This window comes from Hyperolius riggenbachi, chromosome 11, assembly GCF_040937935.1.
Source record: "Hyperolius riggenbachi isolate aHypRig1 chromosome 11, aHypRig1.pri, whole genome shotgun sequence".
Lineage (NCBI taxonomy): Eukaryota > Metazoa > Chordata > Amphibia > Anura > Hyperoliidae > Hyperolius > Hyperolius riggenbachi.
This window is the reverse complement of record NC_090656.1, coordinates 59,194,886-59,220,023: the sequence shown is the minus strand read 5'-3', so window position 1 is coordinate 59,220,023 and position 25,138 is coordinate 59,194,886. Positions and strand designations below refer to the sequence as shown.

Genomic DNA, 25,138 nt, shown 5'->3' with positions numbered 1-25,138 from the left:
GCAGCGCTTTATCCATATGTGTAGCAGCAGCGCTTTATCCATATGTGTAGCAGCAGCGCTTTATCCATATGTGTAGCAGCAGCGCTTTATCCATATGTGTAGCGGCAGCGCTTTATCCATATGTGTAGCGGCAGCGCTTTATCCATATGTGTAGCAGCAGCGCTTTATCCATATGTGTAGCAGCAGCGCTTTATCCATATGTGTAGCAGCAGCGCTTTATCCATATGTGTAGCAGCAGCGCTTTATCCATATGTGTAGCAGCAGCGCTTGCCAATGAGGAAAGGCAGATAAGCAGTTAGTCGCAGACTCTGTGGGTAAATAACACAGGGAGCCCAATGTCCCCGCTATGGTCACGTACACTCATCTAAGGATATATTTGGATGGACGCCACTTTGCCTATCAGTATGCATTTGGGTTGTCGGAGGAAAACTGGAGCATGTGGAGGAAGCAGACAAGCTCCAATTATAATGTCACGCCTCAGCCTAAACCAGAATCTCATCGCAACATAACATTATAGGATGGTGTAACTGCTTTGTGCATATGTGTATGCATATAGGAACTCATTACATACACGCAACCCAGCAGAAATATCTACTGTAAACAAACCTCTGTATAGCAATGTATGCTTTAAGGTGATACTTAAAGTGAACCTGAGGTGAGAGTTATATAGAGGCTGCCATATTTTTTTCCTTTTATGCAATACCAGTTGCCTGGCTGTCCTGCTGATCATCTGCCTCTAATACTTTGACCCATAGACCCTAAACAAGCATGCAGCAGATCAGGCGTTTCTGACAATATTGTCAGAACTGACAAGATTAGCTGCATGCTTGTTTCTGGTCTACTTCAGGCACTACTGCAGCCAGATAGACCAGCAGGACTGCCAGGCAACTGGTATTATTTAAAATGAAACAAATATGACAGCTTCCATATACCTCTTACGTCGGGTTCACTTTAAGTGAAAACAAAGTGAAGAGATAAATAATTGCATCTATCCCCCTACTCCTAAAAATTACTTTTAGATATCCCAGAATCTAAAAGGACATACACACAGAACAATAGCCAGTATTTTGTTAGAGTTTTCAGCATGTCTGATCTGCTTCCAGTCGAAAGACAGAGTATGAGCTTTGAATCAGTTGCTGGCAGTCAGTAGGCTATATATTATTTTCCCAGATAAGATTTTTTTTTCGATCTGTAATCTCCAAAGTGAAAATTGCATGGTTTGTACCAGCCATAAAATGGCACCTTTTTCTTCTACTGGAATCAGAGACATTGGGTTCAAAATAAGATAATGATGCCAGCTTATTTAATTAAACGCTTAGCCTAGGTAATGCCTGGTACACACTACACAATTTTCCTGTTAGATTGAAGGGTCGACAGATAATTTCCGGCACAACCAATCTCCTCCTGATCGAGAAAGTGGTCGATTCTGTGCAGTATTGTAAAGAAGATAAAAATGGAGAGACCGAGAGCCCGGTATGGTGTAGTATGTATTGGATGAGGTGGGGTAAAATGAAAAAGTAAGTATTATACTCACAAACATGGGTTGCCGTCCAGGCAACCACTATATAGGCAGGTGGGGAGATTAGACCTGTCCCCACTCAGGAATAAGATGTCGCTCTCTGAAAGAAGGAAAAGAGGGGCAACGCCCTTCCACCAAGGGTGAAACAATCGATGTAGCGAAGTACAGAGGCGCCAATAGGATAAAACACACTAAAAAGTTTAAAAAAATATATATTCGGGTGGTGGTGGTGGACCGACCAACCCAAAAACAGACACACTGCTGTCAGTATAGTCAAACGATTTATTCATATACTCCAAGAACAACTGCGACGCGTTTCACGGGCAAAAATCCCGCTTCCTCAGGCATTAAACAACTGGAGTATCACACAGCTAGAAGTCCTGATCGAGTTTGGCACCTCTGTATGTCTAAAAGGACATACACACAGAACAATAGCCAGTATTTTGTTAGAGTTTTCAGCATGTCTGATCTGCTTCCAGTCGAAAGACAGAGTATGAGCTTTGAATCAGTTGCTGGCAGTCAGTAGGCTATATATTATTTTCCCAGATAAGATTTTTTTTTCGATCTGTAATCTCCAAAGTGAAAATTGCATGGTTTGTACCAGCCATAAAATGGCACCTTTTTCTTCTACTGGAATCAGAGACATTGGGTTCAAAATAAGATAATGATGCCAGCTTGTTTAATTAAACGCTTAGCCTAGGTAATGCCTGGTACACACTACACAATTTTCCTGTTAGATTGAAGGGTCGACAGATAATTTCCGGCACAACCAATCTCCTCCTGATCGAGAAAGTGGTCGATTCTGTGCAGTATTGATCTTAAAAAAAAAAAAAAAAATCAATCCTTTTCTTGATCGGGTGCAGATCGGACATGCCGGATATTATCTGTCCACCCATCAACCTGATGGGAACATTACATTAATGTGTGTACAAGACTTATTGCTATAATCCAGAAGTCCACACACTCAAAAAAGTTCACCGTGATTTTATTCACATGGTACACCTAGTATCCATTCTGGTCACCAACGACCGTTTCGGGGCCACGGAGGGTCCCCTTTGTCAAGGCATATAACAGAATGATACAAGTCTTATTGGACAACAAGCACTGGCATATCTGGATTTCGGAAGGCAAATTAAACTGGCAGAACAGCTGCCCCCCTTATAACTACAAGCTATTCTTATGCCGGGTACACACCATGCAATTTCCCATCCGATAGATGCCTCAAACTGATTCTTTTCGACAGATACGATCTGATTACCAATCACTTTACTGATGGATTTTACAATCACTTCTGTACAAAATCGAACAGAAAAATGATCGGAAATCAGATCTGACCTTTCGGAAATAATGGACTCGACCCATCTATCTGACAGGAAAGTGCATGGTACCAGGCATCTCCCTCCCATTCCTTCTAGAATAGGCATGTAGGAGAACTTTCAGCAGAATACTATCTCAGTTTAATATGATAATAATATGGGGTAGACAGATAAAGCATATTTACACATATAAGTACTCAGCAAACTATAAAGAATGATGAAGTGATCCCCCCCCACAGCTGGCAGTCACACCCCCTCACTCCCCAGTACAGGTAAGTTGCCAGGCTGGCATCAGCAGGATCTCTGCCAGGGCTAGCAGCTGTTCCCCGCAGGAGTGTGAAGCCCCCTCCATACCCCTCTTCCCCCGGCTCTCACCTTCTCCTCGCCGTGCTCCGCAGCCCCTCTGCCCATGCCAGTCTCCCCACACACCGCTCCAGCGCTCTACTTGCTCTGCCCACCCAGCCTCCAGCACTCGCAGCAGCTGGCAGCTCTCCGCGCATGCGCGCTCCCCCGCTACACCCAGCCCGCCTCCGCCATCTTCCTCCACCCACATGCGCTAGCACTGCCGGGAGTGCCGCGTGGGTTACCGGGAGTTGGAGTTCTTCTGTTGCTCATCTGTTTGCGTGTATGCTGGATTACATGACTCTAGTTTTGTGTCCTAAAAACCGGTGTGAGCTGAACGTGTCCTTGAAAATATTTCACCACTGTACTACAAATGAAAAAAAAAAACGAAAAAAGAAAACCTAACTATAAAATAAAAATGTACAAAGGGATAGTAGAAGACGTTACCTCAGTTTAGGGACGAATCGATTATGAGATGCAAATAATTTCTCCACGCGTTCAAATCTCATGTGAATTGATAAGGAGCTTGAAATTAAAAATGTACAGGAAGTTATTCTGATTAGTCCAATTTCAAGCTGCATATAATTTACATGAAATTTGAATGCTAGGAGAATTTATTTGCATGGTATTGATCATCGCTAGGAAAGCCTATGAACGGCATTGATCCTATACGAATCCAACGTTGCTGCCCAGGATGGAACCTCTTAAGGTGGCCATACACTCGTTAGATTAGCAGCAGATAGATTATCACATAGATTTCTAATCTATCTGATGTGTTTAGGAACATTTTTTACTAGGAACAGATTAGAATTCCAATAGATTTCAGTTTGAAATCTATTGAAAATCGATCTGATGGCATTTTTTTGCCATCAGATTTCCATTAGAGCCAATGCAAAATGATAAGCAATCTCAACAGATCGACCTAGATTTTCCAGCCTGCCAGATTGATTGAAATCGATCAAAATCGGCTGCAAATTGATTGAATGGAGAATTGAAAAAAATCGATTTCTGATCAATCAATCGATTCTATAGAATCGATCGATCGATGGCTGAAATCGACCAGTGTATGGGCCCCTTTATTCCCGAAGACACTTGTATGAGTATGAGTGCATCTGTAGTAGGCATGTATGAGTAACCTACTACATGCCAAGTAGAACGAAGCACTCACACATGCTTACCCTTCCAGCGCTGGGTCTTCCTTAACATAACCAACAAGGGCTTATGGCATATGCTTCTTCGGGCTTCATTGGGATTCGATTCGATTCAATTTGCCATTGTTTTGCAATTGCAAATTGAATTGAATCGAATCCCAATCGGACATGTCGGATTTAATCGGATCGTAAATAGATTCGTAATCGAATCGCTCAAAAAATCGTATTGTGTAGATTGGGCTTAAGCCCAATCTACACGATACGATTCTTTGTGCGATTCTATTACGATTCTATTTACGATCCGATTAAATCCGACGTCATCGGGCTTTGATTCAATTCGATTTGCCATTGCAAAACAATGGCAAATTGAATTGAATCGAATCTCGATCGGACATGTCAGATTTAATCGGAAACATAAATACAATCGTAAGAATTCGTAAGAATCCTAAGAAGGAATTGTATTGTGTAGAAGCGACATCCAATTTTGATTGGCCAATAATTGGCCAACTTTGCCACTTCAGTGTGCATGAGAGCTTACCTACACAATCTGTTCATAATATTCAAAATGTGTTAGCCCTCATACTACAAGGAGGTGGTAAAATTGGTCAGTGATTGGCCAATCATGATTGAAAGTGTGTACCAGGCTTAAAGGGAACCTGAGATGAACCGATATTAAAAAAAAAAAAAATTATACATACCTTTGAATTATCTTCAGCCCCTCCAAGCTGATTCCCTTGCTGTCCTCCTGCACCCAGGGCTGGGCCGAGGCAGAGGCTGGAGAGGCTCCAGCCTCAGGGTGCAGTGTAGGAGGGGATGCACAATTCATGCAGCTGCCATTCCCAATAGTGTTTGAAGCAGAAAGAAATAAAAAAAAGGGGATACATGACAGTGACTGTAAGCCAGATAACTAGAGATTAAGGTGCTATGGAGGTTGGGGGCCCTGGGGCACCTATTAGTATAATAGCAATCAGTGTGTGATGGCTGGGGTAGGAGGGATGGAGGGGCGCACTTTGGTGTCTCAGCCTTGGGTGCTGGAGGACCTTGTCCCGGCTCTGCCTGCACCACCTGGATCCTCCACAATTCGGCCCATGTAGTCCTTCGGTCTAGGGCGTGCTGCACGGCTGCACGCCCCCTTCGCCGGGAGCGTGCAGACACAGGACGCTCCCTCAGACGGGAGCACAATATGGGGGACCGAGGAAAACAACCTGGCTCCAATTCTATGATCCTGAAACCAAGGAACAGTAGGTCACCTCAACTGAAGAAGTTCCACACCCAGAAGTTGGAGAAAGACGGTATTCTGTTGGTGGACTATCTACCTTAATGTTTTAGTATCCCCGAAAAGTATTATTCTAACCTCCTGCACCAGCTGAAGGAGGCAATTAAGACAAAACACTGTAGAATATTGACTAGAGATCCTTTTTTTTTCAGAACAATGCACCTGCGCTCATGACCAACATAACTGCTGTCAAATTGACTAACCTAGGCTTCCAACTGGTCCACCATACTTATCTTACTTGGCCCCTTTGGACTATTATCTGTTGCTGACCTTGAAGAAACACCTGAAGGGGCAACTTTTGAGGAAATTTCTGACATCAAACATGCTGCTTAGAGATAATTAAAGGCCCAACCAAACTACTTTTAGGCCTCTTTTCCACGGACTGTTGATAGGCAGTGAAAAGACTCAAGTTCTCACAACTGCTTGCTGCTGCCTGGTAACTGCTCACTGCTGCCTGGTAACTGCTTGCTGTGCACATAGTCTAACTGCCCTTGGAAATGAGCCCTAAATGTATTATTTCCCAATACTGGCTCTCTTCTTTCTGGGCAAAGCCAGGAACTTATCAGCAACCCCTCGTATGGAAGGCAACCAGAAACCCCTGTGAAAACCACAATTGACCAGCCACAGAACCCAAATGCTGCAAGTTGTGGCAACCAGTCTCAATTACATTGCCCTCTAACTGGAATGTGAGGACACATCCATAGGTCTAGACCATGGGTGTCAAACTCAAATACAAAGTGGGCCAAAACTGAACACTGGGACCAAGTCGCGGGCAACCTCAATGTCTACTGGTCACCTTATAAAGTTCCCTGATGTCTAATGGCCCCCCTCCAACCTCTATACAGTTCACTGGTGTCTAGTGGCCCTCCCCCCCATACAGTTCCCTGGTGTCTAGTGCCCCTCCACCTTCCCCTATACAGTTCCCTAGTGTTCAGTGCTTTCGCCCACCTCCTCCATATGGCTGGCTTTCCTGGTGTTCTAGGGCTTCACCTCCAATATAACATGCCTGGTGGTCTAGAGTGGGCCAAATATAATGCAAAGTGGGGAACCCACATGAGGGCCACATGCAATGGCTCCGAGGGCCAAATTTGTCCCGCAGGCCCGAGTGGGACATGTATTGTCTAGACTCTAGACAATGTTCTGTTTTCAGAAAGTTTTCTACCCTCAAAACCCTCCATGTAATCAATCCGTAAGCAACTTTTAATATTTTGTTTCTTCAGTTTTCTTGTTTAACCTAGCCTTCAAACAAGGATAAAACATGTTTTCTTTATGAAATCACTGCCAAAACATGCCACTTAGAAGTGCACTTCACTCTGCAGATTGCTGATATCTCTGTTTTATAAATGCCCTGTTATTGGCACAGTTCAGTGAAATATAAACATTGCAGGGTGTTTCTCAACCTCTCCTACAAACATTATAAAACAAATGTTTACCAAGTACCCCCTGGAGTTGTTCATATTGTTTCGAGTACTCCTTGACACTTCCTATGCCTAAATTTATTATCAGCACACCTTCAATTGTGTATAAAAGTTTTCTTACGTTCAATATGCTGTAAAATGACTAAAAATACTGACTCAGTTTGGGTTATATATGCTTTATAAGGGCCGGTTCACAGAGTACATTTGAAATCGGCGCCGGTAGACTTGGGCGCAGGATACAGCGCTATATGGCTGATCCTGCTTCTGCACAAGTCCGGGCCGATTTAATTACTATTCCCCCTCCAGGCCGCCATGGATAGTGGGGGAATGAAATAATTCGGCTTCCAGCGATTGCTGGAGGCCGAATTATTGTGTTTTTAAGCAACTTCGGTTCCGTCTTCTGACGGAGCCGACGTTACTCACTGAGCGCCGCTATAGACTGATTCCCATTACAGTCTATGGCGGCGCTGGCTGCGCCCAAATCTAGCAGCGCTGAAAAGCACTGCTCCGGGTTCACAGGGGTGTTAAATGACGGTCGCCGCGTTTTGAATGGATAGGGCTTTTTAAACCTGGGTACTGTTTTTTCTCCAGCCTTTGCGCAAACGCCGCGTTTGATCCTGTCGTCTCGTTTGTAGCATCCAGGATAGCTTCTGCTTGCTGCTTCCATGTCTACTAGTGGGGGTAAAAATGGAACGCAATGATCGAACAATGAACCCTCGCTAGCAGAAAAGCATTTGACAGCACCACCACCGCTGATTCAGACGGCTGACTGAACCAGCCCTAACTTCTTAAGGCAAAAAGAAGGATGGCAAACCCATCTGTTCATTTTCACATTGTTCGAGTTCACCCATGGTGGAAGGGTGCTAATTCCTTGTTTCCTGATCTAGAGTGCGACTTCTTAATTCTGAGTGGGGACAGGTCTAATCTCTCCACCTGCATCTGCAGTGGTTGCCTTAGTGGTAACCCATGTTTGTGAGTATAACTTTACATACTTGCCTTTCATTCCTCACATCAATCCAATACATACTGCACTTTATTGGGCTCTCTGTGTTCTTTCTCGTTTTCTTGTTGCAAACCCAATAATATGTTCTTTATTATACCACTTATTATTATAGCCCTGTGCAAACATTAATTTGTCACCTGAAACCATCACTTCTAGCAAATCTGCATGTGCTGTTCAATAGAGATCAGTCTACTGGAGAAGCAGAGGGCAAGAAACGGGTAATTTGGGCGGCTAGCAGTAGGGAATGTGGTGGTGAAAGAGGCCAGAGTTTGGCTATAGCCTAAAGCCTGGTACACACATCCAATTTTGATAGTTCATCATTGGCCAATAATTTACCACCTCCATGTAGTATAAGGGCCACCAGATTTAGAATACTGAACATATTGTGTGGGAAAGCTCTCATACTACATGGAGGTGGTAAAACTGGCCAATCAAAATTGGATGTGTGTGCTAGGCTTAACTCTGGCTACGAATAGCCGCAGTGTGGCAGTGATGGGTACTCGGCTATAGTTTAGAAATGTGGAAATAGACTAGACATTGGTGCAGGCAGTGGTGGGGGCGAGTAACTGGGCACCCAGGGTCAGCTGCTGAGGGGCATGGACACAGCGGGATCCACCTCTGTGCCCTACTCTGCAGGGGGATGCAGGAAGGAGCTAATGGAGAGGGTGGAAGGAATGATGGAATGACAGGCTAAACTCTCTAAATACATACAGGGTGCATTTCCATGTTTTCCTTCTCGTCTTTGTAAGTGTTCAGGTGCACCTTAAAGAGAAACCGTAACCAAGAACTGAACTTTATCCCAATCAGTAGCTGATACCCCCTTTCGCATGAGAACTCTTTTCCTTTTCTCAAACGGCTCATCAGTGGAGTCTGTATAGCTAATATTGTGGTGAAACCTCTCCCACGGTGTGATGTTAGGACCATGGTCCTGACAGTTTCCTGTCTGTGAACCTCATTGCATTGTGGGAAATAACAGCTGTTTACAGCTATTTCCAACTGCCAAAAAAGTAAGCAGCATCTCCTTCCACTGACTTCACCTGCCAGCAGTAAAAATGTCACCATGTGATAAATATCAGAATGTAAATCAGGTAAGATTTTACAATTGGCAAACACTGACCTTTATACATAACTATTGCATTTATTCATAATTATTGTAAAATTGAAGCACTTTTTATTACATTATTTTCACTGGAGTTCCTCTTTAAAGAGACTGTATAAAAAAACAATAAACAAAAACCTCCCCTGAGGGGTACTTACCTCGAGAGGGGGAAGCCTCAGGGTCCCAATGAGGCTTTCCCATCCCTGTAGCTGCAGGCAATCCAGCGCTGGCTCCCCCGACAAGCCTGACAAGGGATGATTTATTTACCTTGCCGGGATCCAGCGCAGGCGCAGTAGCAGCTCTTCCTTCCGGCTAGGCGGAAACAGCCAAGCCCCATTGTATCCGCTCTACTACGCAGGCGCAAAAGTATTTCCGCTTTACCCGAATAAAAAGCCGCTAGTGCGCCTGTGCACGATCGTGGAAAGGTAAATATTTACATCACCGCACTTGGGGGGACTTGGGCACTTAACGGGGGGACACCGGAGGACGGGGGAAGCCTTGTTAGGATCCAGAGGCTTCCCCCTCCTGAGGTAAGTATGCCCCAGAGGAGTAGTTCTTTTATTACAGGATTTCTTTAAAGGGGAACTGAAGAGAGAGGTATATGGAGGCTGTCATGTTTATTTCCTTTTAGACAATACCAGTTGCCTGGCAGCCCTGCTGATCCTCTGCCTCTAATACTATTAGCCATAGCCCCTGAACAAGCATGCAGCAGATCAGGTGTTTCAGTGGTTCAGACTTATAAGTCTGATCTGACAAGACTAGCTGCATGCTTGTTTCTGGTTTTAATCAGATACTACTGCAGAGAAATAGACCAGCAGGGCTGCCAGGCAACTGGTATTGATTAAAAGGAAATAAACATGACAGCCTCCATATACCTCTCTCTTCAGTTCCCCTTTAAGACCTCTCACCAATGCACTGCATGGTTCTCTTCATGTTCCCATCCCTTCCGCCTTTAAAGCAAGAAGTTCGGCTGTAAAGGTGGAAGTGTCAAGGAGATGGAGAGCGGCGTGCAGCGCAGCAGCAAGAGGTGGCGACTTAGGTAAGTTAACCCCTTCAGACCACACCCCTTTACACAGCGGGAGAGTTTTGCAGTTTATTAAACTGTTTTCCGCTTTTATTATTCTTATTTTATTCTCATTTATAGAAGAATGCTGTCATTAGTATGTGTGACGGACAGTGCCAGAGAGACACCAGCACACACTTTGCAACTCCATACCAATTGAGAAAATGCGGCATCACCTGGCATTCAGACACAGATTTCCATTTACCTCCTCCACAGTTACATCCTGCTCAGAGTCAGGTCCAATCTCTGCCAGGCAGCTGAGGACAGCTAATTTACTTTCTCTCCTCTGAGTAATACGGTATGTTCTGAAAAGCTTTTTCTAATCTGTTTCCTCACCAGTAGAGAGAAGTGTTTAAAAGAACACTGCAGCAACTATTTAAACTTACTGAAACCCCTATGGCCAGGCATCCTACCAGCAGCAGAACAGCATCTACAATAGACATTGGTCAAAATCAATCGAAAGTCCATCAATCAGACATTCCACCAGAGCGAACTGATCGAGAGTCAGCGAGGATCTAGTGTGTGCACGGTGACAACCCCTGCTGTTGCAGTCTAACTGCAGATATAAGGCACTCATTTATGAGTAAGTAGGATTAGAACTATGGGCCTGATTCACAAACCTTTTCTGTTAAATTATCTCACCTCTCCTTATTATGAAGTTTTGCTGCATCTATGGAGGGGCCCGGTCCCACATCATACACTGTAATCCATTTATGAGCTTCTGTGTTTTGTGATATGTTCTTATTTTGATTATTATTTCCTCCGTATTCTGAGTTTCTTTTTCACTATACTGTTCTTTCTTTACATTGGGAAAAGTTTTCAATACAAATTTAGATTTATTTAGATTTAACCAGAACATCTATGAAATCTATGGCATTTATGATAGACATGTTGATTGGATACTTGCCCATCCTAGGAAGGGGGGAGGGTACAGCATGGACAGGACTGGTACACCAGCAATGTTTGCACCGTTTTGCAGTACATTGAGCAGCTGCTGCTGTAAAATTGATGTTAGATACGGTTTCTGCCTAAATCCTTATATCTACTGGTGCAAAGTGACAGCTCATGCAAAATGCTGATTGTTTGCCCAATGTACCATAGATTGTATAGTGGATGTATAGCATTAAAGTGGACCTGTACTCTTGCACAGGACAGAAGGAACACACATAGCGTAATGCACCGTGTATGTATTTAAAGCGTTTAGCCTGTTTAATTAGGAGCAGTTGACAAAGTTGCGGCCAAAAATGGGCGCAATTGTCATTTATTGATATATGTGGGCGCAATTGTTATTTATCGATATATGTGGGCATAATTGTTATTTATCACAATATAGAAAGACATTACGCTATTTTGCAATTGAATTGAATTTTTTTTGTATTATTGGTAGCAGGGATCAGGGGTGTTAAGGTTCGGCACTACTAGGGGGTCTTAGGGTTAGGCACCACCAGGGGGGCCTTAGGGTTAGGCACCACCAGGGGGGTCTTGGGGTTAGGCACCACCAGGGGGGTCTTGGGGTTAGGCACCACCAGGGAGGCCTTAGGGTTAGGCACCACCAGGGGGGTCTTGGGGTTAGGCACCACCAGGGGGGTCTTGGGGTTAGGCACCACCAGTGGTGTCTTATGGCCCATACTCACGGGCGGCAAAAGTGGCCTGTCGCCAGCACACGTGAGCGTGTGGGCGACAGCTCCTCGCCAGGTCCCTCCGCGTACACACGCGGAAGAGGGACCAGCGGCACTATGGAAGCTGTCGCCGATGTTCCTCCTCCCCACGCCGGAAGCTATGCGTAGCTCAATGGAGGTTGCTGTCGCTAGCCCGCGTACTCACGCGGACTAGCGACAGCTGCGGCGGAGTTGCGGCGGCGACTGTCGCCAGGCAATTGAACATTTCAATCGCCTGGCGACATCAGCGACGGGCGACAGTTCGGGGTGTGCGCCCGTTCCGGGCGACAGTTCGGTGTGCGCGCAGCCCATACTCACGGGCGACCTGTCGCCGCAACACGCGCGCCCCGCGTGTTGCGGCGACATTTGTCCCTCGTGAGTATGGGCCATTAGGGTTAGGCACCACCAGGGGAGGATTCTGTGTGAGAGTAGGGAGAGGTTAGGTTATAGTTAGGTTCATCATTATCGGTAAATTTACCAATATGTATTACCACAATTAAATCGTTATTTACCTTTTTTTGTTATTTAACATTGCGCTTAATTTATGTACCGATATTGCTAGTAATATTGGTATTTAACATCGCGCCTAAATTAGCTCGCGACTTTTTCAAATCTATGCGGTTTCATTCCCCCTCATTTGTGTCTAATCATAAGTTGTAATTTGATCACTCAGCTGTGTCAGCTCATGAATCTCCTCTGCAAGGGCAGAGCAGCTAATTGGTAAACACAGGATGTTAACCCTATGTCTGCTTCCATGAAAGCAGGAAGTACACATGCTGCAGATTTATTTCAGGGTTTGTATTATACCGTTAGTAAACCAGCCCATTGATGCTACAGGGACTTTTCTACAGGCTGGGCCGTTTTCCTGACTTTACTGTGTGATGGTTCCTGGAGGACTTTACCATTCCCGTGTTACATTTCACAAGAGCTCTGGGGAAGGGTTTTGAAAAGAACACAAACACTGGCAGAAGTCAGTCAATAAAACGCTATTCAACATTTTTAACAAGATCCTTAATTCGGTTTCAGGTTTTTTTTTTTCCTCCAGACCAAAATATGCCTCTCCAAACAATCAACAAAGTCACAAGATGTACCAAGAGATCCACAGAGTCAGCAGGAGGAGAAGGGATCTTCTGGTGAGGAAACAAGATAACGGATAATAAAACAAAAAGCAAAAACTAACAATCTTCACAATCAAGAGCTCGTAAGAAAAATTATATTTTTTCCATAGGTTTTCAAAGAAAAACAGCAGCAATATTGAAGAGGTTAATGAGGAAAGCAGTAAAAGTAATGAATATGATTTTTTTTTTTACAACAATCATTTACAGATTATTTAGTCAGTGTTTGGCCATTGTAAAATCCTTCCTCACCCTGATTTTCTTTCTGAAATGTATCACTGGTGGTGCCATCTTTAGTTCTGCCAGGTGATCTGTACGGAATGTAACTGAACATTCTATGCAAAGAGGGAGATACTGATTGCTTGGCAGTTGTAAACAGCCGTTGTTTCCCACAGTGCAATGAGGTTCACAAACAGGAAACTATCTTGGTCATGACATTACACTGTGGGAGGGGTTTCCCCACCATATCAGCCACACAGACCCCCCAAAGATCTATTTGAGAAAAGGTAAAGATTTCTGGTGGGAAAGGGGGTATCTACTGATTGGCATAAAGTTCATCTCGGGTTAAAGTTCCTCTTTAAATCTCACATTCGTGTCAGTGCTGAGGATTTCCATAGAGGTGCCCCAGCACAGAGTATAAGTTATTGGTGCAGGGGATGCAGTGATACCTCATCTTGGTGCGGAGTTTTAATGCTGGGAATACACGGCTCGATTCTGAGCCATTTAGATGGCTCGATAGATAATTTCCAACATGTCAGATCTCCCGCCCGATTGTTTCCGTGCTCGATTCTGCATGGAGGACAATGGGAAAAGATAAGAGAATCGCCTGCAGAATCGAGCGCGGATTCGAGTGGTAAAATCGAGCCGTGTATGCCCAGCATTAGGGGTTGATTCACAAAGGTTACTTATTTTTCACCTAACTGTAAGGAGTGCGCTAATGCAAGAGATAAACAAATAAGGAGAGATAATTAATGAACTAAATAGATAAGGAGAGCTAAACCATGAGTTACGTCAGTTAAGGAGAGATAAATCATGAGCACAGGGAAACAGAGGTGACACAGAGAGGGTCACTGGAGGCACAGGGGAACAGAGGTGACATAGAGAGGGACACTGGAAGCACAGGGGGACAGAGGTGACACTGGAGGCACATGGGAACATAGGTGACACAGAGAGGGACACTGGAGGCACAGGAGAACAGAGGTGACACAGGGGGACACTGGAAGCACAGGGGGACAGAGGTGACACAGAGGGACACTGGAAGCACAGGGGAACAGAGGTGACACAGAGAGGGACACTGGAGGCACAGGGGACAGATGGCACAGTGTTTCAACTTATGGACAGATTTAACTTAAGAACGAGCCTACAGTCCCTATCTTGTTCATTAACTGGGCTACCTTTACATTATTTTTTTCCATGGAAAAGTACGTAAAAACAGTAGAATCATTTTATAGTAAACTCCAAGGGACCTGCCAAGTACTTTACTACTACATACGTTTACCATATCAGTATTCGTCATCAACTGTATATTCATACAGGCACTATGTTTGGGGTCTGGGGACTAAGTTTACTGTACAACAGAGCAATAACCGATATTGCTCACTTTGGCAGTTATGTAAGTGTCAAGATTAGAAGGCACTTACTTATACTGGTTTACCAGTTTCTGACATTTACAGGGAGAAATTTATTTCCAATCCTCCATGCACTTTTTTTTCAAGCGGTACAATATCTGTGGGGTTTCTGGGAAGCACAGGCCATTGCAAATCACACAACAGCATTTCGATGGGATTCAGGTCCAGGTTCTGATTTGGCCATTCCTAAACTCTCCATATTTACTGTATGCCCTCTGAGTTTTGTACTGCTTGATGCACCAATAAAGGCTAACATTAATAAAAAGAGACAGCACGTTTAATGCTATTCTATAGTAAGTAATACAACCAAACGTTAATGTGAAAAATGTATAACTTATTTTTATGAAAGGGGCATATCTCCATAACTGAATAAAATACATAAAACCATAAACAGTCGTGACTATTTCCTTTTTGTCCTGTACCTATATGGTTTCATGATCACTGTTGGTCTGGTTTTACTGGTTCTATTTTCATTTGCTTATAGTGGATGGATAACCTTTGCATTCATTTATTTGTGATATTTTACAGGTTCTCTATGCATATCGGTTTACCACTCATGACTGTTTTATGAATTTTATTCACTTAATGTGGTACATCCCTTAATAAAAACTTGGACTTGAGTGACATAGACCATTAGTGGGGACAGCGGCCAGGGGTTAGTCGTTCACGATTATGGCACATTGTTACCCAATTGAGCATGTTGGCCCGAGAATTTCTGCATTGTCCGATCAATGCATGCCACCAACTTTGGCCTGAAATTGGTCGCATCGTCGATTGGGCTTGCTCTCTTGTTGGCACCAATTTTTATCTGATTCTATTATAATTATCGAATCAAATGGTCCATTAGTTGCCAAGTGGCGCATTGTATGGGCACCTTTATGCTATATACTTCTAGCAATCGAAGGGGTTAATTTATGCTGATTTCTTTGTGCAACTCTGTAGTATTGGTAGGCTCTTCATCTTACCAAGGATGTATTTACATAAATGCCCAGTCCTCTTCTCTTCCTGTTATACACTCTAAAGAAGTGTGAAATGAAACCGAGGAACAGATCAGTGGCAATATCCAATTCAAACTTTATTCAAATAAAAACAGTCTTCATTGACCACATAGACACTGGTACTCACATTCAGGTTCCTAAAACAATTAGGACCTGACAGATATAGCGCATTCCACACTCGGTGGCACAATGTTGGATCACAGTGATATGCCCCTTCTTAACCCAACTGATTTTGCCTCCTGTTGTTGTCAGGGGTGTTGAGGGCGGGCGGGCGGGCAATGTCTTTATATAAAGAATTGTGTACTTACGGCTCAGTAAACTCTGCGTGTCAGCCAGCCAGGGCTGGTTCTAGTAACAGTGGGCCCTAAGGCAAAATTAACCCAGGGGCCCTCTGACAGACACCCCCGACCAAAAAGCAGCATTAGGAGCCCATTGTAGCAGCCTAATTTAACTATTGGGCCCTTTAGCAGTGTAGCATCTCATCTGCCCACCAGCACAGGTGAGACACTTCTCTGCCAAATGGCCCATACTCACGGGCGGCAAAAGTGGCCTGTCGCCAGCACACGTGACCGTGTGGGCAACAGGCCGGCGACAGCTGCTCGCCAGGTCCCTCCGCGTACACACGCGGAAGAGGGACCAGCGGCGCGACGGAAGCTGTCGCCGACGTTCCTCCTCCCCACGCCGGAAGCTATGCGTAACTCAATGGAGGTTGCTGTCGCTAGTCCGCGTACTCACGAGGACTAGCGACAGCTGCGGCGGAGTTGCGGCGGCGACTGTCGCCAGGCGATTGAACATTTCAATCGCCTGCCGACATCAGCGACGGGCGACAGTCCGGGGTGCGCGCTCGTTCCGGGCGACAGTTCGGTGTGCGCGTTGCCCATACTCACGGGCGACCTGTCGCCGCAACACGAGCGCCCCGCGTGTTGCAGCGACATTTGTCCCTCGTGAGTATGGGCCAAAAGACTCTGCAGAGACCCCGGGGAGCAACAGTTAGTGGAGGAGACACCTTGGGGGTCCCTACAGGTTCTGGGGACTGCAGGCACGCATGATTCCGGGGAATGCAGGCACGCATGATTGTGGGGACTGCAGGCACGCATGATTCCGGGGAATGCAGGCACGCAGGATTCCGGGGACTGCAGGCACGCAGGATTCCGGGGACTGCAGGCACGCAGGATTCCGGGGACTGCAGGCACGCAGGATTCCGGGGAATGCAGGCACGCATGATTCCGGGGACTGCAGGCACGCATGATTCCGGGGAATGCAGGCACGCATGATTCTGGGGACTGCAGGCACGCATGATTCCGGGGAATGCAGGCACGCATGATTCCGGGGACTGCAGGCACGCAGGATTCCGGGGACTGCAAACACGCATGATTCCGGGGACTGCAGGCACGCATGATTCCGGGGACTGCAGGCACGCAGGATTCCGGGGACTGCAGGCACGCATGATTCCGGGGATGCAGGCACGCATGATTCCGGGGATGCAGGCACGCATGATTCCAGGGACTGCAAGCACGCATGATTCCGAGGAATGCAGGCACGCATGATTCCGGGGACTGCAGGGACGCATGATTCCGGGGACTGCAGGCACGCATGATTCCGGGGACTGCAGGCACGAAGGATTCCGGGGACTGCAGGCACGAAGGATTCCGGGGACTGCAGGCACGCATGATTCCGGGGACTGCAGGCACGCATGATTTCGGGGATGCAGGCACGCATGATTCCAGGGACTGCAAGCACGCATGATTCCGAGGAATGCAGGCACGCATGATTCTGGGAACTGCAGGGACGCATGATTCCGGGGACTGCAGGCACGCAGGATTCCGAGGACTGCAGGCACGCAGGATTTCAGGGACTGCAGGGACGCATGATTCCGGGGACTGCAGGCACGCATGATTCCCGGGGACTGCAGGCACGCTTGATTCCGGGGGCTGCAGGCACGCATGATTCCGGGGCATGCAGGCACGCATGATTCCGGGGCCTGCAGGCACGCATGATTACGGGGAATGCAGGTACACACTCCAAAGTGATGTAGTATTAGCAGCTTCTCACCCTGACTGTATAGGCTACAGGAGATGTCCGCCCCCTGATACTGAATAAGCCGTACTAACGAATCTATGCCTAGAATCACAATTTAGATACTGAATATTTCAGCATATATTGGAAATCTGTATTCCAACCTTTGTATTATGATTTTGCTGCATACGGCGCACAACTCGCAAAGCCGCAGTGTGCTAGGGACTAGGAGGATGGTCTTATAGATACCATTGCACGTACTCATAATATAAAACAGCAAAAATATTGCATAACATTTTATATTATGGACATGGGTGCACTCTAGCTCATCACTACTCTGGCCACGGTTGCTGTTTCCCATAGTGCAATGGTGTGTGGCTCCAACACTTCCCAGGTGCATGACTTCTACTCCAAAGCCATTCTGCTGCTCCTGGCCAGCCAGCGCTCCCATAGGTTAGTACAGGGTGGTATGCATATCTGCACCTGCACGGCTAAGCTCTACTTGAAGGGAGTTCTGACTGCCTGGAAGCTGCCATTTGAACACTAACACAGAAGACGTGCGCCTGGTACCAGAGGTCACAAACCACAGTGCGATAGCTTCTCCGGCCAATAAGACATCAGGGCAGTCAGCAACTAGTCAGCACTTGCCCTGTCATCTTTTACATTGGTCTTTAAGAAATGTCTTACAACGTCCCACATTCTGCTGTTGGGCTGAATCTGCTGGGACAGTCTGTCCTGGGCAAGTCAGGGTAAAGCCTCATAGCAGGGGCTCTCACTGTATGCCACAGCATCCTGGTCCACCCACACATTGCAATACAATGGCTTGGTCAGTGACCACTTGGAGAGGGGATGCTGCCTTAAGGGGGTCACTGACAACTTAAAGAGGGAATATGGCCTAATAAGCATTGCTATTTGGTAGGCCCAGGAGGACCTTGAAAAAATGTCAAAGCCATCAAGGTGCCCTCACCCCAAAAAGTTTGAGAACCACTACCTTATAGATTGGCGGATGATTTGGTTGATGTCCAGTTGTTGGTCAATCTTTCCCAGACTCATAGCCATTTATAGCCTTTTTTTCCCCGACGGCCTCAGGCAGCTCATACTCTATGTAACGTATAGTTTACAACAAACTGCATTTAGGTGGCATTAAATTACACACAGGATTAAAGCTCTGTATTTATTGTCCAGCACTGCATAATATGTTGGCACTTTATAAATACAATAAATAATGATAATATGCTCAATCGTCGTCCCTCGGATTGCACGATGGTTTGCCCAAGAATCGTTTTACAAATATGTCCCTATGACAATAGAATACAGTGAATGGGCGCTAGTCTACTTTAGGGGACCCAGCAGGAATCATCATAGGGAAATTCTGCTAACATGATTGGGTGGGCGGCACCCTCTTGAAGTGTGAGGTTTCCAATAGGTTGTAGTAAACTACGCCCACACTGTTTGGCCAGTCACAAAGCTTTGTGCTGTAAGAGGGTGCTGTGGTTGGAGGACTGTTCTCTTTTTTGGTTGCCTGCTGGGTCCCCTAAACTAGATTAGTGCCAGCCATTGTCCTTCATGTAGACCAATCTGTCCTGGCAGATTGGTTTGTACTATAATCTGTGTTAAGGCCCATACACACGCCGGATTTCCGCGAACGACGGGTCATTTGGACTTCAAATCAGGTGTGTGTACAATCTGTTGTTCGGCTGATAAGAGCGGACTTGAGCGATCCGGCGTGTGTATGGACTTTTAGTCGTTCGTACCAAACAATAACAAATGATTATCTATTTAAAGTACTCACATGTCATGATTTTCGTACTTCCGGCTTTTCATTTTTACGCTTTTGCTAATGATACGATTGCCGGAACATTATTGTGCCGCTGCTGAATTATAAATGTGCTTCGACATCGTTCGTTCGTCACTAATCGCCTAGGGATCATTTGTTTTTTTACCGACGGTAAAAGCCCAATCTATATGATACGATTCTTTGTGCGATTCGATTACGATTCTAATTACGATCCGATTAAATCCGACGTCCGATTTAATCGGATCGTAAATAGAATCGTAATCGAATCGCACAAAGAATCGTATCGTGTAGATGGGGCTTTAGACAATGTAAATGGTGCACATCTTCTATCACTCTTACCTATCAGTATTGTTTAACTGAAAAGGACATATCTGATGGATTAAAAAAAAAAAAAAAAGCTTCCATAGGATGTACGTACTTTGTCACGTCTGTATACGGTGATTGATTGAAATGCAAATGTTGCTGCCATTGACAGCATCTTGTAAACATTTTAAGGACCACTCCAGCGGAAAAAGTAAATAGTTAAAATCTGACACAACCGCCAGGTTTCAGACTAGTCCATCTCCTCATGGGGAATTCTCAGGGTTTTCTTTGTTTTCAAAAGCTTTCATGAATGCCAGTTTAAAGAGAAACCCTGACCAAGGATTGAACCTCATCCCAATCAGTAGCTGATACCCCCTTTCCCATGAGAAATCTTTCCCTTTTCTCAAACGGATCATTAGGGGGCTCTGTATGGCTGATATTGTGGTGAACCCCCCCCCCCACACACACACACACCGTGTGATGTCAGGACCATGGTGCTGACATCACACTGTGGGAGCCTTGTTGCATTGTGGGAAATAACAGCTGTTTACAACTGCCAAAAAAGCAGCATCTCCTTCCACAGACATCACCTGCCAGCAGTAAAAATGGCACTATGTGATAAATGTCAGAATGTAAATCAGGGAGAGGAAAGATTTTACAATGGGCAAACACTGACTAAATCATTTATACAAAATTATTGTAAAAATTAAGCACTTTTGTTTATTACGTTATTTTCACTGGAGTTCCTCTTTAAGTGTCAGAATAGTAAGATACCAGCCAGTCTCCCTACTCATAGCAAGGAAATGAACAGCGCTACTTAAAAACAGGCAAGTGCCTACCTGCAAAAGAGTGCAAGCCCCACTTGTGGGTCGAATACACACCGAGCATACACATGACCTGTCTACCACTGGAGGAGGATGTTGGTTTCCTGTAACAGCTTGCATGCAACCTATTAAGTACTCGTCCCTCCCACTGCGAAGAAGTCGATCCTCCATGGGAGGGGCCTAACACTAACTAAATCCTAACCTATGTATATGCATAGCCTGGGTGCGGCTAATCAAGTAAAATCTAAAATTGCGCAGTTTTCAATTTTAGATTTTACTTGATTAGCCGCACCCAGGCTATGCATATACATAGGTTAGGATTTAGTTAGTGTTAGGCCCCTCCCATGGAGGATCGACTTCTTCGCAGTGGGAGGGACGAGTACTTAATAGGTTGCATGCAAGCTGTTACAGGAAACCAACATCCTCCTCCAGTGGTAGACAGGTCATGTGTATGCTCGGTGTGTATTCGACCCACAAGTGGGGCTTGCACTCTTTTGCAGGTAGGCACTTGCCTGTTTTTAAGTAGCGCTGTTCATTTCCTTGCTATGTACTAATTTAATTCGTTTTTGGTCAGCTGCTCCCACTTAACAGCCATGCTTTTAGTGTATATGCAGAGCTTCTGTTTGGGTTCAAGGTGCGTTTGTAGTTCCTGGGGGGGGGCTCAGCGCATCTCTGATGGAGGCCATTCGGAGGCGGGCTGGTGTTGCGCTGATCCACCTTTTGCGCAAGTCTCCCTACTCACTTGCACACTATTTTGGTAGTTAGGCTGAGCAAATGCCATTCAGGTAATGCTTTTGAAAACAAAGAAAACCCAGAGCATCCCCCATGAGGAGATTGACTATTCCAAAACCCATCGGTTCTGTCAGATTTTCACTGCTTTCTTTTTTTTTTGCAGGAGTGGTCCTTTAACGTGCAGCTACCAATATTTTACAGTCACTTTTCTTTGTCCAATAGAATTTGTGTTGGCAAACCTTCAACTCAGCATACAGCAAAAACACTAAAGCTGGAGCCATACACTTGTAGATTGCCATCCAATGTGGCCAAACGACTGACTCCTCTCCAATGCCCGGAGATTTTTCACCATGTTGGATAAGTCATTTCAATTCATGTTCTGTCAAGTCGCACTTGATTGGGGCACAGATATCTGGCAGATTGTATTAGAGCGATCAAATCTGCCAGCAATTGAATGGGAAAATTGATGATAATATAGCTACCCATTAGGTCCTAGGAAGCCCTATCAGCCTGTGGTGGAATATTACAGACTCTAAAAAAGCATACAGGCTTGTGTATTCCAACTTCACTCTAGAGTTGTAGCACCATCTTGTGGCAGCAAGTGGTGCTGCAGAAAGCAAAGAGAAAAAAAATAAATCTAAGGATCAATGTACTTCTATATCTTCCAACACAACCTAAAAATTAATAATGCAAATATACTGCATTACTCACTCCGTGCCCTAAAGTGAATATACGATACTGCCTTATAGTTCACATAAAGCTTGGAGTACAGAACCTTGTCTACACTGCAATCCCCAATCATTTGCCCAGAGCAGCATCATCCACCAGGCAACCTAAGCAGGTGCCTGGGGCCTAGTGAGTGTCAATGGGCCCACCAGCCACCTTCTCTGACTTACCAAAAAGACCACAAGGGGGTTGCCTTGCCCTATTACATCTTAATCCATCTCCGCATTTGCCTACTAACTAAATTAACAATTCAGATTCCTTACGGATCACAGAGCCAGCCTGCTGTTTGATTCATGGAATAAGCGTAAACAATCGACCCCTCCTACCAGCCTTGCTGCTAGGATAGTGCAGTAGGGCTCGACAGATGATGTCATCAGGATATTCAAATGTAATCGAGGTATTTGCAAGCTACATGTACCAGTGAATATAATCAGAGGAGGATCAGAAATGTGTAAAGGTGGCCACACACAATACAATCAAATGATCCAATTTTATGGCAATTCGATAAAAATGATCGGTTGTACAGAAAAATCTATAGCTTTTTTCTAGTCGTTTAAGAAATCTGATCGAATTCCCCCTTTTTTTGTTTTCAATATAAGTTGATAAAGAGTGGAGGATTTTTCTGATCAATTTTTATGAAAATTGAATGGTGTAGGGTAGATTGTAGTGATGAGCACAAATTTCGCATAATCGTAATTTTGCATCGTAATTACCAAGTAGTGTATATACTGCCGACATTCAGCTAGTCGCCAATGTTTAGGGGTAGGGGCGTCCCTACTAGGTCCTTTCCTAATGCCCCTCTGCAGCTGCCCTTCTGCAGCTCTGCCTCTCCACGGCAGCCCCTCCTCCCCCCCACACACGCTGCTCTGTGCGCGACACATACAGCAGCGCTTCCAGCGTTATGACGCCAGGGGTCACAAAAATGAAAGTTAACAATTGCTGGCCACAGGAGCCCTCCCGGATCAGGTAGTGTGTACTTTTTAAGTTTAATTTGACGTCTCGGGTTCCCTTTAAGGGGGAAGAACAGGAACAAATGTAAGAGCCTAGACTTCCGCTTTAAGGCCGTACCACAGGAAAACTCTCGCCGACACTTTCTGAACATGAATATGCTAATTTATGGGAGGGAGTTAGTGGAGGAGGGCTGTTTTAATTTCCGAAACTAACTCTAAAAAGTTTTATGAAGAAAGATTTACAAGTACAATTAGAAAATAAAATGTCCCCCCCCCCTTTTTTTTTTAGCTTTCATGACTAGTGTAGTGTATGCTCAGCTATTTTATTATTATTATTTTAAATTATTATTTAGTATTTATATAGAGCTGACATCTTTCGCAGCTCTGTACAGAGAATATAGTCTTGTCACTAACTGTCCCTCAGCGGGGCTCACAATCTAATCCCTACCATAGTCATATGTCTATGTTTGTATCGTGTAGTGTATGTATTGTAGTCTGGGGACAATTTAGTTGGAAGCCAATTAACTTATCTGTATGTTTCTGGGATATGGGAAGAAAACAAGAGTGCCCGGAGGAAACCCACGCAGACACAAGGAGAACATACAAACTCTGTGCCCTGGCAGGGATGCGAGCTGGGGACCCAGTGCTGCAAGGCGAGAGTGCTAACTACTACGCCTCCATGCTGCCCGATAATTAGCAATAATTACACGTCACGGGCGCACTGCGATAAGCACCTATTCTGCTGTAGTCATTACGTTTCCAATGAACAAAATCAGTCTTTGTTCCTGTTTGAGCTGAACGTACAAAAATAGGAGCTGGTTATCATGCCCTGATAACGTGGGATAATTATTAATTCATAAGTTAGGTACCCTTAGATTTATATATTTATATATTATTACATAGGTTAGGCTGATTATATACATTTGAGGTTTGCTTATTTTTTCCTTGGTTTTGTGTTTTTAAAAGCATCACTTTTTCTCAGATTCTTTAGTACCGTACAGAAACTCTGCAGGGCTTTACAGGGCCCTTCAGCGCACAGCGGAGAGAGTACATGCACTGGTTTAGTGTTGCCGTCTTGTCGTCTGCTTGTTGATGGGCAGTGAAGTGACCCGCTTTCCGTTAAGCTCCTCCTACCGCCTTGGCTTTAGGTTGTCCATTGTTGCATAGCTTGCAGCATTTCGTCGAAGGCTTCTAAAGATGGCGGCTGTGAGTTCTGAAATCTGTCTGTCATGCGGCTGTATAGGCTGAACGATTTCAGCTCCAGCCATATAAATCCAAAGCGGCTCTCATCAAAGAGGATAAAGAGGCCCGGCGTCCGTTCTGGGCTACTGAACCCGTGACCAGCGATGAGGCCGGTGGAATAGAAACTGTACAAAGTAAAACAAAACAAAGTTAGAATGTGAAATCAATCACAATGGGGCAGATTCACAAAGCTTTTCTGTTGGATTATCTCACCTTATTAACTCACAATTTATCTCTCCTTAAATAACTTAAAGAGAGCCCGAGTTGGGCTAAAAAAATGAAAAAAAAAAGTAGGCTACCTGATACATAGGGCTGAGCGGATCAAGTAGCCGCAAATACCGCCGCTCCCGTGGGCCGCAATGGCTTATTTTCCCTTTCATGACTTCTGGGTCACAACGCTGCACTGAGAGACTGTGCGTCTCTCATAGCGTGCAGGGAGGCGGGGGAGCAGCAGGAGGCGTGCCCAGGGAGAGAGAGCTGTCCAATGGCAGCTCTGGAAACCCTGCAGGAATGCCACTGGTGGGCGTTTTGAAAAGGGAATTCCTGTTCCCTGTGTTTACCTCTGAGTTAGCGACAAATCTTGTTGCTAAACTCGGGGGGCTATAGCACGGCGGTGGGGGGGCAGAAAGCAGCGGTTAAGGGACACAGAGCAATGTCATTAGGCAGAGAACATGCCTCTGTGTCCTATCTGCCCCCCTGTCCACCTCGGGTTCTCTTTAAATCATGATTTATCCTCAACTGCTGTCCTCTTCTCTTAAACTGATGCAAGACTTGTCTCAATACAATTTCTTGGTTGGGAAGAATTAAAGCAACTACAATGGTTCTTCTGCCCAGACTCCTTTATTCTTGCCAAGCTTTGCCTATCCCTCTATCTAATTCTCTTCTCACTTAATTTCAAAGCCAACTTTCTAAATTTATATGGGATAGACGCCCCCCCCCAGAATCCAGAGAAAACAATCTC

General features: G+C 45.2%; 2 protein-coding genes across 5 annotated transcripts in view; both read right to left on the bottom strand.

The window, feature by feature from the left end:
- KIAA0513 (KIAA0513 ortholog) overlaps positions 1-3,319 on the bottom strand; it is a 105,702-nt gene extending 102,383 nt beyond the window's left edge. For both annotated transcript variants that reach the window (XM_068260143.1, XM_068260146.1), the window contains exon 1: positions 3,211-3,319. The gene's annotated coding sequence lies outside the window, so the exon portion shown is untranslated. The remainder of the gene's footprint in view (positions 1-3,210) is intronic.
- Positions 3,320-23,796: 20,477 nt separating this feature from the next.
- FBXO31 (F-box protein 31) overlaps positions 23,797-25,138 on the bottom strand; it is an 85,182-nt gene continuing 83,840 nt past the window's right edge. For all 3 annotated transcript variants that reach the window (XM_068261528.1, XM_068261529.1, XM_068261530.1), the window contains one exon: positions 23,797-24,302. In XM_068261528.1, the coding sequence (XP_068117629.1) occupies positions 24,080-24,302 (223 nt within the window). In that variant the 3' untranslated portion in view covers positions 23,797-24,079. The remainder of the gene's footprint in view (positions 24,303-25,138) is intronic.